The sequence below is a fragment of the Cryptomeria japonica genome, chromosome 11 (assembly GCF_030272615.1).
Source record: "Cryptomeria japonica chromosome 11, Sugi_1.0, whole genome shotgun sequence".
Taxonomy (NCBI): domain Eukaryota; kingdom Viridiplantae; phylum Streptophyta; class Pinopsida; order Cupressales; family Cupressaceae; genus Cryptomeria; species Cryptomeria japonica.
In genome coordinates this window covers 529,330,500-529,349,064 of record NC_081415.1, presented here as the reverse complement: position 1 = coordinate 529,349,064, position 18,565 = coordinate 529,330,500, and the positions used below count along the sequence as shown (strand labels likewise).

Genomic DNA, 18,565 nt, shown 5'->3' with positions numbered 1-18,565 from the left:
ATAAATTTATGATTTATTTATTCTTTTTCCTCACACATTAATTAAATAATTAAATTTATTTAATACCTTCCACTTTCCAGCCACTTATCCACTCTTCTCTTCCACCGCTTTCTCTATCATTAGCCTCCATTCCTCTCATTCATTCTAGATTGTTGATCTCTTCCTAAGATAAATTCAAACTAGACCATTGATCTATCTCCCTCTTGTTCTATAAATTTGAATCTCCATCTCCATTTTCTCTTTAACTGTCACGTCCCCAGATCAAAACAAGTAAACCAATATTACATGCCTAGGAGAAAGCTCCGTATATTATATTTATAAAATATTAGTAGTCAGTATAACGAAGACAAGATTCAACATGTCCTCCTCACAATCAAGGAATGAAGATATAAGGGCATGCAATCATTCATGAACATCATTCAACCACAAAGAAAATACTTATCTCTCTATAAGTTAGTCTTCCACCAATGTTCTTTCCAAATCTCGCTCAGTATTGGAATTTTCAACCATACTAAAGCATCTAGTGATAATGACTGAGTGGCCTTCGGCCCTCGTCATCACTCACTGTCTATCTTCAGTTCAGCGACAATCGTATTTATACGCAGCGATCGCTCAGAGCACACCTTCAAAGAAAATCGCTAAAAACCAATTCCTTCACCGAAGCTGTTTTGATTTCAAAATCCTTGAAGAACAAAGAATACACGAATAGAAGGAACACTCAGCTTCTGAAGCAACCGCTCAACAAAGGATGAAACGTCTTCAGAAGATTGTAGCAACTCTTTCATTTAGAAAGACTCAAATTGCATGCATAAGTTCTGACAAGTAGCTGATTGGACATCTGCAACCTGTTGATAGAACTCCCTTAAAAGCACAGGATCTACCTTTAGGCGGTTAGGCTATATAGAAGGAACCTCGCTCTGATAATGTTTTAGCAACACATAAATCTGAAACAAGATACACAGAATTTATCTTAGGAAAACCCTTCACTTGAGGGTGAAAAACCCAGCCCGCAAAAGTAATACCTTTATTGAAAACTTCAAATGACCAATACAGAAATTGAAAGCTTCAATCTACTATCACAAAGTCTGAATTCCTTTCTTATCAGATACAACTCCTTGATAGAATGATAACTAATGATATACTCCTCTCAAAACATAAAATTACACATCAATTGTTCTCCATAAAACAATGAATGCCGAAAATCTCAGAGTTCGGACTTGGCAAAAAATACTGAAAAAGTATTACACGTGACTATATGATGAAGCACACAAATAACTATGCCACAACCTGCACGATTCAGAAATACATATGTTGCCTAAGAAGAACAGAACATGCATCAAGAAGAACATATGTTCAATTCTGAACCAAACGCCTAATCTTATAGAGACGTCGATGCCAATAGCTGTCGTGGAAATACCAAAAGACATCCACACCAAAGAAACGGTCACATACCCGCAATAGCTCATGAAAAACGGTAGATGAAGAGACAAGTATGAACGGAAGAAGACAGATAAGCCACCGACAACAATCCAAGTAGTGAACTTCACCGACAGCAAGAGGAAGGAATATGAAAGAACAAGCCACGCTTGCCATGCTGGAAAGACGGTTACGAAGGAGCTAGCCACACTGGATGAAAACGAATATGAAATAAATTACCAATGCAAGAGGAAGGCTCTCTCGCAGCTATATAACTTCAACACCTCACAATCGAGGAATGAAGATATAAGGGTATGCAATCAACTAAGTTAATAAATAGCTCTTACATTAATTATAATATCTATCATACAAGAGAGATTATAATAGAAATGAAAGACATCATTTAATAGATGGTATCGATGTATTAACAACAAACATCAAGCATATTATCACAATCAACAATTAACATTCTCTAAATCATTAGTATCGACATAACTATCAAATAAGCATTATCACAACTGAGCATATACGAAGATGAGATATCAGGTCATGATCGGACAAAACAGGATATACTATCGATGCATAAAAGAAAAGGATGATTAGAGATTTAATATTAATAAATGAATGGTCTAAAGATAATATACTAACCTGAGATTACAACTAATGACAAGAACTGATGATGACAAAAATGATTTGTTGAGAGCTCAAGGTGCAGCGATGAGTACTCCAAATTTGACCACGATAAAACAAAAGTGACCTACTCTATATCGATAATCAATATGAAGGAAGGCTCTAACCTAGAGCTGAATATAATAACCCAGGCATCAATAGGAAGATAGCGTTAAAAATCGTATCTTAATCAATAGACCACTATGAATTAAGAAACAACGATTAGTATTGCTAATTGTAAGACAAGGGGTAGTCAATCGATGATAAAGTATCTTGAGGATGGCAATTTATTTATTGCTATGCAATATCCACTAATACTTAACATTCTTCATTCTATCAATTCTACTCAATATATTCATGAAGAGACAAACAACACGTATCATAAGACTCTGTGATTTGTATAACAATTGATGTTAAGTTTATGAAGGGGCGATGGTGATTAGTTCAACAAACAATCCCAAACAAGTCATTAATGATGAAAGCCGACAGTCAAACGATGTCTCCAATACAAGCGATTGTGTCCCAAGGAAAGATCGTGTCTCTCCAAATCAAGAGAGGGGTACAAAAGGGGTTCGACCTAGCATTAAAGGGGACACGGGGGAAGAAGATAGATCAGCAGACTACCAACAAGGATAAAAAGGAACAAGCACGAAGGGATTGGCCTAAGTCTGACAGTAAGGATAAGAAGGGAGCATGGGAAGAAACTTCAAGGCTGCCAACAGAGATAAATAGGAGCCAGCAGTAACAGGTATGTAGAAGACTAATTTCTGTTAGAATATTAAAATGTAGCAGTCAGCAAATTATAATTATATTAAAATCTTATTTATATATTATTAAATGTAACCGTTGTGTATAACCTTAATCAAATGGGGACCATTAATATGATATTAATTTGAGAGGCAAATTAGATGTAATTATTCAAACAACATTAAAATGACAATACTGTTGGATATAACATATAAATATATATCTGCACATTAATCTAGGAATACATAATACAATCAAATTCAGTTTGCACAAATAATTGTAATGCTGTAAATTCATATGATGCGAATAATATAAGGAATAATAAATTGATTGTAATGGAATAATGACAATAAATGACAAATACTGATACAAAGTAATACTTACAGAAAACATTGATGATAACACAATACAAGGCACTAATGTAATTTAAACAAATGTGATGATTATGTCAGATCTAATTTATCATAATGTGATGAAATGAATAAATATAAATGATTCATTGTGAATGAGGGACTCTCTCTTAAGTATGCCACTCCATAGTGGATGCCTAACACCTGCCACATGGAGCCAAGAGGGGTGAAGCATCTGCTCTTGGGCTTAAGAGGGAAGGTAATTGTGATGAGGGGGAATGGTGATATGATACCTCACTAGGTACGCCACTTCATGATGGATGCTTAACACCTGCCATATGGAACCAAGGGGGACGTAGCATCTGCTCTTGGGCCTAGGATGGAGGATCTCTTGGACACCCTAGCCAACTAGCCTACCCTAAGTGTACTAATGAATTGGATAATTAAGAAAGCAACTAACCTACAATCTGATTTTGTCTAACAAATCTGATTGTATCTAACAAATATAACAATCTAGTTTTATCTAATAAATCCAATACTAATGGTAAATTAATACATTAAAATTTGCATCACTCAAACTAATTCATTAGTATATGTTTCAGTTTATAAGTATTTGATGCAGCCATAACCGGTGAAACCACCAAAGAGAATCAACTGGCTTATGTAGCAAGAGTAACACAACAAAAGCAACAAGAAAACATAACAAGATTACAGAAACTGATAATATTATTGCCTTAGAACTTCAAGCAACCAACCGGTTATCATCATACAATCATCATAGAACATCCGGTAGTTAACCGGTTACATGCAGGCTTCAAGCCAGATACAATCCAACCGGGACTCTAAGAATCAACCGGATCACAAAATGCAAATCTCAATCCTTATTCTGAATTCTACTTCCTCTGCCCCTACAAATGATTACATAATGCCATATTTATACCCACCGGAACACGTCCGGGTCAGCCATAAAAGATTACATTTACCAATGCAGGAAAACGAAACGTGTAACTAGGTCGGCCCTAAGAATTAAAGAAATCTTTCCAGAAAATAACAACCAAGAAGTGCGGTTCAGCAGGAAGGTCGGTCACACGCCAAAGAACATTGGACAAGACCCAAAATAGATCCACATGCCAAGAATCGCTCTAGAAATGAAGGAAAACCAACCGATAAGCACAAAAACTGTCCCGGAACCCAGAAGCAACCAACCGGAAGCGATAATTGACCGAAAAAGAACCCAACTTGACTAAAAATCTGGAATTAAGCAAATGAACCAGCCTGGAAACCGAAAATAAGATTTGCAACGAAAAGCAAGCAACTACAGGTACCAACCGGTAAGAACATAGAAAACTGCACAATGAACTAGACAAGAACAAAACTGAAAGGATATATTTTTGGTTGATGCAAGATAGCTCATCGACCAGGGATGCTCTTGCATCAAACACCCTAGGTAGAAAGAAGATGTTCCATGAGAGGCAACTCATGAACATCTAAAAAGATTCGGAATAAAGACCCCATGCTCATTTCTGATCCAAACATCTTCCTTATCTTCCAGCCTCTTCTTTAGCTCCTCCAGTGCCTCAATCGGCTTCTCTAACCCCTGACTCTCTTTGCTTATCTTCCTTTGCTTCGGATATGCACATTGTCTCTGTTTACTGCTTTCCTTCTTCTGCCACAAGACTTCATCCAGTTTGTTTCCATAAGCTTTCTGTCTTCCGGTTCCATCTGTCCATCAGGCTCATCTGTCAGATCCTTCTGCAAACTCATGTCACCCTCCGGTATAACCTCTGCAACCAGTTCTATCAGATCTTTCTGCAAACTTTCTAGCATAACCTCTGCAACCGGTTTCTCAGTACTGCAACTTTTCTCAGGACTTAGATTCTTCACCTCCTTCTCTTTCTCCTTCAAAGAAATCAATGTGAACTTCTGCCCATCCTTCTCAATAGTGATTAGGTTTCTTCTACAATCATAAATAGCTCCTCTATTAAACTGCCAAGGTCTTCCCAATAAGACATGACAAGACCTCATCCCTAAAAGGCCCAATATTAAAATTCACCAAACATTGTTCCTTAACTTCTATCTTTTGATCATCTTCCAATGAACTTACCTCATAAGGACAAGAATGCTCAAGCCTCTTCAATCCAAGCTTCACAACCATCTCCTCAAATACCAAATTGTCATTACTCCCAGTATCCACAATAACCTTGCAACACTTACCCCCTGATTTGCACACAATCCGGAAAAAGACTCTTCCTCTGAGTAGATCCGGTATCCTTTCTTCTGAACATAAGGGATTCTCCTTGCTTCGGTATACAGTCAAATCCAGTAACTTCACTTTCCGGTTCCTCATTTGCCACACAACTTCTTGCCATTCCCTGCTTACATTCATAAAATCTATGTCCAATTTCTCCACACTTGAAACATTTGCCAGAAAATTCTCTACTAGTACTGCCAGTGCCTTTCCTTTGTGTTTTCTGTTCCGGTTCCTTACTCCACTTAGGTTTTGATTCTTCCTCAAAATTCTGCTTCTCTGTACTCATCTGTCCCTTGAATTTCTCCTTCCCTCTATTCGGTTGTCTTCTTCTCACCTTCTCCTCAACCTTCAAAGCATACTGGTAAGCTTCTTCATCTGTGGAAACCCTCAACATACTCATCTCATCCTGAATGTTAAATGCAAGTCCATTTATGTACTGTTACCTATTTTTCGCTTTTAGCTGAAAAATAGGTTAAGAAATGCTAGTTTTTACAAAAAGAAACAAGTGTGTACTAATTCTCTATTTTTGTATTTCCAACTGCACTAAGAAGTGAGCTAAAGATGGTATTTTTAAATACTTCTAGTCTGTAACAACAAAAGAGAGAGACATCTCATCAAAAGGAGAAGTATTTTATTCATATTCAAACATGCGTCCCACACAAAGAGCCGTGAGACTAGCTACATGCATCAAGTGCAGAAAGGAAATATACAGATATGTATACATAAGTACAAAAAGTGAAGAAGGCATGTTGAGAATGGAACCAGTCATTGCCTGAATGACTGGAACAGTTGAAGTAGCAAATAGTAAGGAATACAATGCATTTTCAGAAATCATGACGAAGACATCTTCTAACGCAAAGCAAGATATCATTAAACACAATTATGGAGGGGATGCATATGATTAAGATACAATCACAGTGATCAATTCACAAAGGCATGCAGTCATATTTCAGAAAGTGATACAGACAAGAAATAAAGTCAGTGTGAACAACAATCATTCAAGCCAAAGGTCACATGTCTCAGAGGATGTAAGCAAGGATAGTGAAATCCTATCAAGCAAATGTTGCTGTTGTTGATACATACAAACCCTTGCAAATTTGGAACAGTCATAAAAGGAGTAACAAGTGACAGTTACGAAGGGGTCAAAGCTTGCATCAATAAAGGAAAGACATGAAGAGGATCTCAAACATCTAATGTCAGCCCTCATAAAAGAAAAAGTCGATACAACCTGCCCAATGCATTCACTGTAGACAAGGAGCAACCCAAAGAACAGTTGACAAGCACAAATGTGGCAGTGATGGCAACATCTCACAGCCATTTAGAGTTTTTCAAGACTGTTATTTAAAAAGGGCAGCATGCATGAAGATAGTCCACATGAAAGTCTGAAGGACTTCAAGTGTCACCCCATAAAAATCATGTTGAGAAATGCAGTGAGGATGAGACTTTCAGTAGAGTGGAACCAGAGATTGCAGGACAACTACAAATGCATAATAATGAAAGACTAAACGTTTCCCATGATTCCACTTCTTTAAATGGATATATAAATTATTTATCTGAAGTTTATGTCCACAGTGACAAAAATGGAGTAGAATATGATATTTTAGAAGGTTCAGACATTGATATTTCCAAAGCAGACTCAGGAAATTTGAAGGAGAGGCACACGATAAGATCGCAGAGGAATCAATTTGGTTTACAATCTGGCTGCCAAACTAATTGTGTAGCTTCTGGCATTGCTTCACATGAGATTGAGTATCAACAAATGTCTCTGGATGAGAAGATTCTTTTGGAACTTCACAGCATTGGGCTCTTTTCTAGATTCTGTGCCTGATCTAGAATCCGAAGATGATGACAGTATAGAAGAGGAACTTAATAAACTTAGAAAAGAACTTCGAGAAAAGGTTTGCAAAACGGAAGCTCAAATAATTCATCTAGAAAAGGCTGTTTCTGAGAGCTGGAAGGTGGAAGAAAGGGAATGTGAACGCCTTGCTTTGAACAAGCTCGTATTGAGAGCATCCAAACGATATCTAGGACCAAGAGGCAGAGGCTTTCATAGGAGGAGTGCAGCAAAGAAGGTAGAACAGCAGGCTAACTTGGATTTTGTTAAGCGGACATTACATAGGTGTAAGAAGTTTGATAAAACAGGCAAAAGCTGCTTTAATGAAACTTCCCTGAAGGAGAAATTCTTCCCAATAGCTTCTAAAGAGACAACCACAAAATCTTTAGAAAATGCAGTTGAGGGTAAAATGTTCCATACAATCCAAAATGGTGGAGATACTGAAAGCCCTTCTGTTATGAAGCCATCAGATGACTTGGTTGTGGCTTCTCAAAATTCTGTCAGACTTGCAGTTCAAATACAGAAGAAAGACAAGGAAGGCAATCTACAGTCTGACCCACGTCAAACATCGTCTTCATTAGAACAAACTGGTGGGAAGCAGTTCCTTAAGGATATAGTTGGCAGTAGTGCACTAAGGGAGGCACCTGTTTTTACGAGGTCTCTTCTTGAAGGAGCAAAAGTCCTCGAGACATCAAAAGATGACAAATGGTGTGCAGGAAGAAAAGTGATTTCTGTTTATTTCTTTGCAATTACAGTTCCAGTTGTGCTTATGTTTTATGCTCTGGGTGTAGAATCAGATTTTGAGATGATGCAAATGATAGGAATTGAATTCAGTAAGTGTGAGGCAAGAGAGTTATTGTTGTCATCAATTTATAAAGCAGAGACAGAAGAATGAGTACAGAATGTGAAGCTGCTGTAGAAGAGAATAAAAGTAGATCATTTTGGGACTCAATCAAGAATATGGCAATAATTTCATATACGTGGAGACTAAAAAACCCTTGTTTTTTCGGAAAGTTATTCTCAGAAAGTCAAAACCAGAACAGAAGATTTCAAAGGGGGTAAGCAGTGGCAGCCATTAATGGCGAAAATACCTGCATTTCCTTCTAAAACCCAACTGGTGACGTGTATGTGTTTCTTAAATATACAGGAAATGCAAGGGATTGAAAGGGATGGCGTCAACCTTCGTTCTAAGTTACTATCAACTACACAGAGGCAATACTGGGAATAATGTTAGAGGTGGAGACTGTGGAGGGATTCAAACATATATTTTCCTGTTTATCTGCTTCTTCTACGTGTTTAGAGATGTTCAGATTAAATTGAAAAGCCATGCAATGATTCATAAAATACAAATTTTCCTTCCAGACTTAGTGAAAAATAGCGAACCTGTAAGCAGCAGAGATAAGTGTTGAATGCCAAGGAATGAAGAAATTCGCAGATTTGGCGCCCAACACACACAGAAAGTCATCAAATTGCACCTTGTTTTTGCAATTAATTGTTTCCAGCAGAGTCCAAACCCCAGCTCGTGGCGGCACCCAGAGGTTTAAAGCAGCAGGGATGAATATCGAACGCCCAGGAAATACACAGAAATACAAGAAAATTTCCATGGCGGCTCCCTAAAATGGGCCCGAAATTAGCAAAAACACAGAGAGAAGAGCAGGTTGTAAACGCCACATAGGCCCAGCACTCACAATTACGCCCAGCAACAGCAAACGACTGATTTCTTCTTCCTCCTTCCATGCCCAGTTCAAACCCTAGCGGCGCCCAGCTTCAAAGAGAAGATTCCAGAAAGTCGAATGCAAAAATGAGGAGGAAAATGAGAGTTTTAGGGTTATGTTTCCCCTAAAATATCATCGAATTGCCTATGTTTCCTTTACATTTTATTCTTCTCCCTTCTATGCCACGTGAAACGCAAAAGACCACATAGTGAGCTATCGCCAAATACCTCTTAAGTGATTTTGTGAATCACTTTAAAAATTTGCATTACTTCCTAAGTGATTTAACATCACTTAATATTCCTTATTTTTCAAATTACTTATTGAGTAATTTTAAAAATCACTTAGGAAGTATGATCTCCTAATAGAGGTAAATGAATGCTTTTTAAAGTTTTTTTTATAAAAAAAATCATTGCCTAATTAAACATGTGCTTTTTTCATTTTATTTTATAATTATGGTAAAAATGTAATAAAATATAATAAAGGAATTTATTTACGAAAGTGTAAATTAAAACACTTTAATTAAATATATTTTTTATTACATTTTATTATTTAATAAATAAAAATAATAAAATTATCCTATTAAAGTGATTTATTTTTATTTATCACTTTAAATAAAATAATTTTATTGTTTTTATGTTATTAAAACCTTTACTTTAAATATAAATAAAATAAAATCAAACAAATGTTCAATTAGGTAATCATGATTTTTAAAATCACTTTATCAGATATTTGTTTGGAGGTCAGGGAGAGATATTTTTGCATTTATGAGGGCTTGCAAGCCTGTCAGGGATATTTCAGAGTCATTTATGATGCATTTAAGGGGTTTTATGGTTGCAGAATGGGTGGCTTGACCTTTTGGCTCAAGTACATTCCTTTTCAGACATGTTTGGGGCCAAAAAGGTGGGTTTTTTGAGTTTGCTCGAACTAAAATGAGGAGGTGGAGCCTTTTTGACTGCCTTGGAAAAACGCATATATACTAGAAGCCTTCATTTTGGCTAGGGTGCTGATTCATTCATCTTTTAGCAGACTGTAATTTTGGAGTTCTCTCTGCAGGAAGGGATGTTTTTGTAACACATTTTCAGGAATTATAAAGCTTGGTGATACCTGTTTGGCAAGGATAATAGCTTGGCTTACCTCTCTACTTCTCATCTTTTCTGTTATTGTATCTTTAGGGTTAGTTAGTTTTTTGTGGTTGGCTTTTTGCCCCCCTTAAAATTGCACTTTCTGTTGATGCCCTATGCAGAAACATACATGCTCTTGCAGGTCATAAGTTGTGTTTTTAGTAATTACCAGTCTCAGGTTGTGAAAAAGGTTTTTTCCTCTTAGGACTGTGATTATCCAGCCTTCTTATGAAGTATTGATGCAAAGATCATGGGTTGTTGATTAGTGTAAAAGAGGTTTATTATCACTGTTTTACTGTGTATCTTTTGCTTAGTTGGATTTCAAAATATCATCTGGTGCAAATCACCTTAGATTTAGATTTCAGCTTTACATGTTTTTTCCTCCTTACTCTTTTCCTTGAAGAAGCTGTTAGTTTAGGTGCAGATTTTGAAAAGAACCAGCTTACTCTGGAGGTTCACTCCATTTTTTAGGCAACCCACAGGCCTAGGAGGGTTCCCATGTGTCACAAGCCTGCTGAGTTGATAGCTTAGCAAACAGGGGTGCAGGTTCAAGTGATAACATGTACCTCGCCACCTTTTCTGTGTCCATCTCTCTATGTCCAGATCGAATCATCACCTTGTAGAATTCCTCAGTGTACTCTTTCACAATCATGTTTCTTTGTTTCAAGTTCTGCAACTTCTTAAACAATTCCAACTCATAGTCTTCCAGTATGAACTTGGTCTTCAATCTTGCAACCATCTGTCTCCACCGAGTGATCTTCAATTCACCATTCTCTACTTTGTCTTTCTGCAATTCATTCCACCACAAGGCAGCATGCCCTTTCAACTTAGTCTGTGCCAACCGGACTCTCTACGGGTCCTTGATATCCTCAAACTCAAAGTAGTCCAACTCTCCAATCCAATCAATTAGATCCTCTGGGTTTAGTGTTCCGGAAAAATTGGAAACTTCAATTTTATGAACTTTACTTGCTTGCGCCACTGCTCTCAGGAATCTTCCCTCTCTTCCATCTTCCGGTCCTTCAACTTCTTCTACTTCAAGCTCTTCACCGACTTCTTCATACTCATCCTCAGATTTAGGGTTTCTCCGCAAACCAGCCAAAGCGTTTTGGATTTCGTTCCTCACTTCATTCTTGAAGTCTTCCATCATCTTCTCTACCCTCCGAGGGTTTGTCCTTCTAGGTGGCATCTCCTCTTCCACTCTGGTGAAATGCCTCAACTCGGCGATTTGACTACCGGTTTCAATTGCCTCTCCTCGGCGATCTATTGAACACACGCGCAACCTGCCTCCAATCGACGATCTGTCCACCCAAAGGAATGCCTCAATGTTCGCAAACAACTCTTCCACCAGCCAGTTCATAACCAGCTTTGATACCACTTGATGCAGCCATAACCAGTGAAACCCTCAAAGAGAATCAACCGGCTTATGCAGCAAGAGTAACACAACGAAAGCAACAAGAAAACATAACAAGATTAAAAAAATCATATTATTGCCTTAGAACTTTCGGCAACCAACCGGTTATCATCATACAATTATCATAGAACATCTAGTAGTTAACTGGTTACATGTAGGCTTCAAGCCAGATACAATCCAACAGGGACTCTAAGAATCAACCGGATCACAAAATGCGAATCTCAATCCTTATTCTCAATTCTACTTCCTCTACCCCTACAAATGATTACATAATGCCATATTTATACCCATCGGAACATATCCGGGTCGGCCATACAAGATTACATTTACCAATGCAGGAAAATGAAACATGTAACTAGGTCGGCCCTAAGAATTAAAGAAATCTTTCCGGAAAATAACAACCAAGAAGTGCGGTTCAGCAGGAAGGTTGGCCACACGCCAAAGAACATCGGACAAGACCCAAAATAGATCCACACGCCAAGAATCGTTCCGAAAATGAAGGAAAACCAACCGGTAAGCACAAGAATTGTCCCGGAACCCAAAAGCAACCAACTAGAAGCGATAACTGACCGGAAAAGAAAACTTGTAACCTCTCTCTCAAGAGCATAAATTCTCCACTACTAAGCCAACTCAGCCTGTATATTTTATAATATTTAAAAAGAGAAGAATTCTCTATGTAAATTTATAGTATTTAAGTATATATTTTAGTTTCTTAAAATCAATACGTTATATAACTGACCGGAAAAGAACCCAACTGGACTGAAAATTTGGAATTAAGCACATGAACCAGCCTGAAAACCGAAAATAAGATCTGCAACGAAAAGCAAGCAACTACCGTTACCAACCGGTAAGAACATAGAAAACTGCACAATGAACTAAACAAGAACAAAACTGAAAGGAAATATTTTTGGTTGATGCAAGATTGTTCATCGACCGGGGATGCTCCTGCATCAGTATTACTTCATATATGTTCTCTAATTTTGTGTTGCAGGAAAACAGTATACAAAGGTACTCCCATAAACCTAATTACCTATTTAGATTTGGGCAAATTTAGGTTAATTTAAAGTATAACTAATTAAGGGACATTACATTAACCATGAATATTTGAGCTTTTCTTTTATCTAACTTGTGTTTGCAGATTTTTGAGAGCAACATAACAACATTTTGAAGAAGACTTAAAGACAATGGAGAAATCATGATGAGTGCATTGGAAGGTATACTTCGTTGTTGATTTATTGTTTCTTGCACTTGTTTTCAAGTTCTTCATTGGCAGGCTAGATCTTTGCTTAGATTCTAGGGTTTTTTGGTTGCCCCTTGATGAATTTATGCATATAGGATTTCTAGTCTCACATTTTGGCACGCCTAGCGGAACTCATGTCCCTAAAATTTAACGTTTTTGTGAGATTTTTTATTTCAGTAGGCTACAGGTTAGAACAAACATTTGATCCAAACTTCGGCACATTTGATGATTTTCATGATGCATTTGAGTATATCTTGATCCATTTACATTATATTTTGATAGTGGGTTTTGCAAGGGTTTGCTTCTCTTATTTTTTTGTGAATTTTCTTTCAAAGGTTGTTCTATCCTTTCATCAATAGAAAATTCTATACACAGTATTTTGTAAAACAGATTCTGGGTTTGTAGATCTACACTTTCCAGAATATATTATCACAGTTTTAATATTGCTGCTTCTCTTTTAATATCTGAATTGTTCTTTCATCAATAGCAAATTTTACATGCAGTATTTTGTATAACAGTTTCAAGGTTTTGCAGCCTCACTCCAAGCTTTTTGTAACATTTTATAGTTTTGAATTTTGTTACAATTTGAAAAAGTTATCGCTGTTTTAATATTGCTGTTGAAACTACTCAATCCAAAGGCATACAAATGGTTTTTGTTGGTGGTTTTGTGTCCAAAAAAATGGTTTCTTAATTTTGGCATGGTTTTACTTAAAAAAATAAAGAATTTCATTTCTTTATTTATTCTATTTTGTTGCATTTGATTTTCGAAACTTACACATTTGATTTGTGTTTTTGGCCACTAATAAAATCGAGGCAGCTTGTCCTTCGTTTGTGGAAGACCCAAAACTGAAACTACTGACATATCTTTGTGAGTTGGCAATCATTGGGAGAAGACAAAACTTAAACTACTAATGAATTTCTTACAAAGTTTACGTGCTTGTGATTTCTAGATTAACTCACACTTCATTTTTATTAATGGAATGAACCTTGCTTTAAGTGTTTTGTGCACTTTCATGTTCTATTATTCCTAAGGGTGTTGTGGCGTATCCTTTCCCCTCACGTGTTAGTGCGAACTTGTGTGCAAGAGAAACCACAACAATCTTCTTTTCTTTTCAATGGAGAAGCTTGCTTTCGGACCTCATTCCCCATTGCTTTGACCTCAAGCACATTTTTTGGTAGGCTATATAAAGGAGGGAGAACAAAAATTGTACGTCAATCCAATCACATAGTGTTTGGCACATCCTTGGGGCCCTTGGTAATTCAAGACACAAGGTGAAGGGACTTTCACTTGCACTTAGGTCTCACACTTGTAGATGGATTGGTGTTCATAGAGCATCTCCCACTAAGAACCATTGTTTTTAGAAGCCTAGGAGCCATTGGTCGTTTCCATAGTGTGGTGTAAAGTACAATATCATGATTGAAGTTACTCAACATGTACCGTACTGAGTAAGGTGGAAATCCCTTGGTTAAATTTTTTTCGAACTTATAAGGTAAGAGGAAAGGTGAGCCCTTGTGTCACTAGACATCTAGCCATTAGCTCTTGAGAGTGGAGCGAGCTTGCACAAGCCTACGATATTTTATTGCTTGGGCTTGCACTATTGAAAACACACCCATTTGAATAATTAGGTTGTGCTTGTTTTAAAAGTGTCTTCTCTTGTGCTATACCAATGAAACCATTTGGCCTTTTACCCTGGAAAATATCAGTCAACCATTTTGTCTTCATTGTTTCCTGACCGTCTTCTTGCTATAAACAATCCAAAACAATGAAAAATTCCCCAAAAAACCTATATCTGCCATGAAAATCTGCCCAAAAATAAACTTGTTACCAAAACTACGCATTTGTCACATTTAGCTATGCAATTATTACATTTTGTTGCATTTATGTTTGGACCAAAAATTGTCCAAAATCAAACTACCACAGACAGACTTGAGACTGAAACTTAGACTTACTAGACTGCACTTTCATCCTACATCTGCTCTTGCCTTGCAATCCTAGATCTCAGATTTTTCATGTTAGATTAAACATTCAAAGTCAAATTACTTTAGATCAACCCAAGATTATTTATTGACTATTTGGACCTTGCATCTTACATATTGCTGATTTGGCCTTTGTTTAGGGTCAGATTAGTTTATTGACATCCTTTTATCCATTAGGCTTGTACTCATTAGTGTAGTGCAAGTTTGACGCATTAGTCATAATCCTGATCATTATTACTCAAGGTCTAGACAGACTCTCTAATAATTTAAAGTCATCCTTTAGAGTTGCATCTTAGTTTTCATTTCAAACATCTCAAAAATTCCAAAAAATCATCCAAATATCCCAAAAAAAAAAAAAAAATTCCAAAAACATTACTTAGCTTTAGACTCAATTTGCATCCTTAGAATCAGTTCATATCCACAACACATCAAAGTCTCTAGGTCTCTTGAATGTTGGTTGTGACTAGATCCCAAAGCAAGACAAAAAAATGTACAAGACACCATGTTCAATCCTACAAGCTTATATTACTATAGGATGTCTTCACATTCAACATGGCAACCTCTCCAATCACAACCACAAAACTTGCAATTCACAAATCCCTTCTACCAAAAAACCATATCACTTGGCCATATCAACACATTCATCCCCATGACGAATCCTCAAAACCACTCACACATTCCTCCAAACAACAAACCCATAACAAACATTCTCAAAACACCAACACGAAAATGCACTAATCTTGGAGAACCAAAACTGATCTAGACAAACATCATCACATTACTTAAAATTGTTCACCATGACTTCAATTCAAACCAACATGGTGGAAAGACATTTTTGTGAATACCACAGGACCAAAGGATATGAAAATCTTCATTTTAAAAAATTGAAAAATCTCAATGAGGACCTTATTGATCAAGGTGACATTACTATTGAAGAACATCCCAATAATTCACTTGATGAGAAATTAGACATATGTCAAGCCACTTTTTCCGAGTATGATTAAAATGATCTAGCTACGTCTAGCAATGGCCATATTATGTCCACCTCATATGACTCTATTTCTTCCTCCATTCTTTCATCCCCAATTTCTTCACAACAATAATCCACACCATCTCCATCAAATAAATCACTCAACAATGAAACCTTTCAAGTTTATCCCCAAGAGTTATTCACAATAGATAATAATAAAATCCAAGCTAATCCATTTCTTGATACAAATCCCTTCTATGATTTAGAAATTTTAGATCCAATACCATCATGCTCTTTATTGCCAATCAAATCCACTCAAGAGAGTCCTATTCAAAATCCATTCTTATCATACAAAAATATAGACTCCTTCCTAGAATCCCCCATACGTATCCAAACTCATACCACATCATTAGAATTGGACCTATGTCATGAAGAAACAAGCCATGAAATGAATCAAGATCAAGATACCAAGGCTTTCCCATTCCATCCAATTCTTGGCCAAGATCCCATCTCTCCAAAATCTCATGATGATCCCATTATCCTTTTTCATTCCATACAAGATGATCCCCTTCCATCTCAAGAGAAAAGTGTCCACCCCAAGTCCCATTCATAATCCACTTCCTAAGCAAGATCTTGATATCCCTTCCATCCCATCCAATGATCCCATTCAAAATCAAGAGCAAAGCACTCTTTCCATTCCATCCAACAATCCCCTTCCAAGTCAAGATCAACATATCCCTTCAACTCCATGTCATAATCCTCCTAATCCACCTCAAGATCCCACCGGTCCTATCCAAGCTATTCATGAACCCTTTACATGTCACATGGGTCCCTCCACTTTCATCCAATCTGGTTTATTCCATGAGCTTATCATTCCTTCCATAGCATATCCACCTCAAAATGGACTCGCATTTGCTTCAAAGGCAATCATTATCCCATTGGTAAAAAGATTTGTCAAAGCATGCATTATCAAGGAAAAGGGTTAGGCATCTACGAACAAGGTATATATGAACCCCTTCATATCAAAGAAAATCCAAATTCTCATGGACTTGGCTACATAGCTCACTCTCAAGATGTTATTATCCCTACTAAATCCCACATCCCTCCATCTAAATCCAACCACACACTCTCCATCTTCCATATCCATTTTGGGTTCCTATATCCCAAAATCAAATCCTTCATCCCTTCCATCCATCTTAGGTCCCTATATCCCTCCATTCACTATCCATAGCATCCCTAGCTCACAATTCATTTATCTTATGTAAATCAAGATCAACAAAGGCACACATCTTTGAGAACCTTCCAACCATCCATCTACATCAACCCAGCTAAAAGATCTCCATGTTACTCCTATCCATCCATGAATCCCATTGTTGTTGAAAATAATTTGGATGTCAAGAATAAACCCATAAGTCTAAAAATCCACATACATTCAAGGATCAGCATGTCCCATCTAAAAGACATGCAAAAATAAAGCAAAATTTTCAATCCAAAAGAATAGAAAAGAAAACCCATAAGGCCACAAAGGCCCATCAAGCAAAAAGAAAAATCCAAAAGGCTACAAAATCCTATCAAGCAATAAGAAAAACCAAAACCATATGAACTCCCAAATTGCTCATAGAAGCATCACATCCCAAAGGAAAATCAAAATTGGCATCTAAAATTGCTATTCCAAATGCTTCCTTCATTCCTATATCTAAAAGTCTCCCACTTTTCAAATCTATTTTGAGTCTCTATGTCCCAAAATCCACTATCTCAAATCCTCCTTCATCTCCATCCATTTTGGGTCCTTATGTTCCAAAATCCACATCCACTCCATCAAAATCTCAAAATCCACTTTTCCTCCATCACTCCACCACCCCTTAAGGTGTGTGCCAATGCCGATCTTGCCAACATTTCCATCCACTCATACACAATTCTTCCAACACCCCATCCATTTTCCAACACAAATTTTCCATCATTCAATTCCTATCATCAAATCCTTTGCATAAATTCTTACCCCTTTCCATCTTATCATCCATCTCATCTCCCTTTACTATCATTCTAACAACATCTCATCCATCTCATCTCCCTTTACTATCATTCTAACAACATCCATAAGCCTAGCTTCTATCGCCATGGTATATTGTAGTGCATCTTCCAAGGGTACAATCCAACAAACTAGATGCTTGAGTCCATCTCCTAGCATGCATCCACTATCTTCCAAATCTACTTATCCTTATCCCTCTACATCCAAACTATTCCAAATATCTTAAAAAAAAAAAAGAGGAAAAAAAGTAAAGAGAAATAATTCGTCCATGGGTGAAAACCACTTCTTGTGGCACATTGGGCAAGTAACATGACGAAAATCTGGCAAACAAGCATCATGTGTAATCCATAATCCTCTTTCATTCTGCACGTGGGGGCAAGTTTTATCCATGCTATCCTACCTACCATATCCTCCATTATCCCTCATCCCCTATCCGTTATCCTACCTACATCCATCTTCCCTTTTCCACCTTTGATCTTGACGAGGCTAAGGATCTCCAAAGCATCATGTGTCCTATTCTACTTTATCTTATGCACACCCTTCAACCTATATCCTATATCTTGTCCATTTATTATTTCCATCATCCACTACCACCTTTGATCTTGCTTATCCTACCCATATCCTTTCTCCATCCTATCCAAATCCATCCCTTGATCTTGATCAAAATACAGGGTCATATACTTCCAAAACATGTTATCTCATTGCTAGCTAGTCCTTGGAAATCAAATCAGCTCCAATTCCATAATAAACCAGCTCCATACTTCACTTTCCATCACACTAGATCATTCATCCATTCACATTGTTACATGCCTTGCTAAACACTAGGGGCAAACAA

The 18,565-nt window shown here is 37.1% G+C and overlaps 1 protein-coding gene across 7 annotated transcripts in view; it reads right to left on the bottom strand.

The window, feature by feature from the left end:
* LOC131050876 (uncharacterized) overlaps window positions 1–18,565 on the bottom strand; it is a 149,784-nt gene that overhangs the window by 6,130 nt on the left and 125,089 nt on the right. The window contains exon 7 of one of the 7 annotated variants that reach the window (XM_059213915.1): window positions 36–944. The exons of the other annotated variants lie outside the window; for them this stretch is intronic. Coding sequence (XP_059069898.1) covers window positions 897–944 — 48 coding nt within the window. The 3' untranslated portion in view covers window positions 36–896. Of the gene's footprint in view, window positions 1–35; window positions 945–18,565 lie in introns of those variants that run through there. 7 annotated transcript variants of the gene reach the window in all.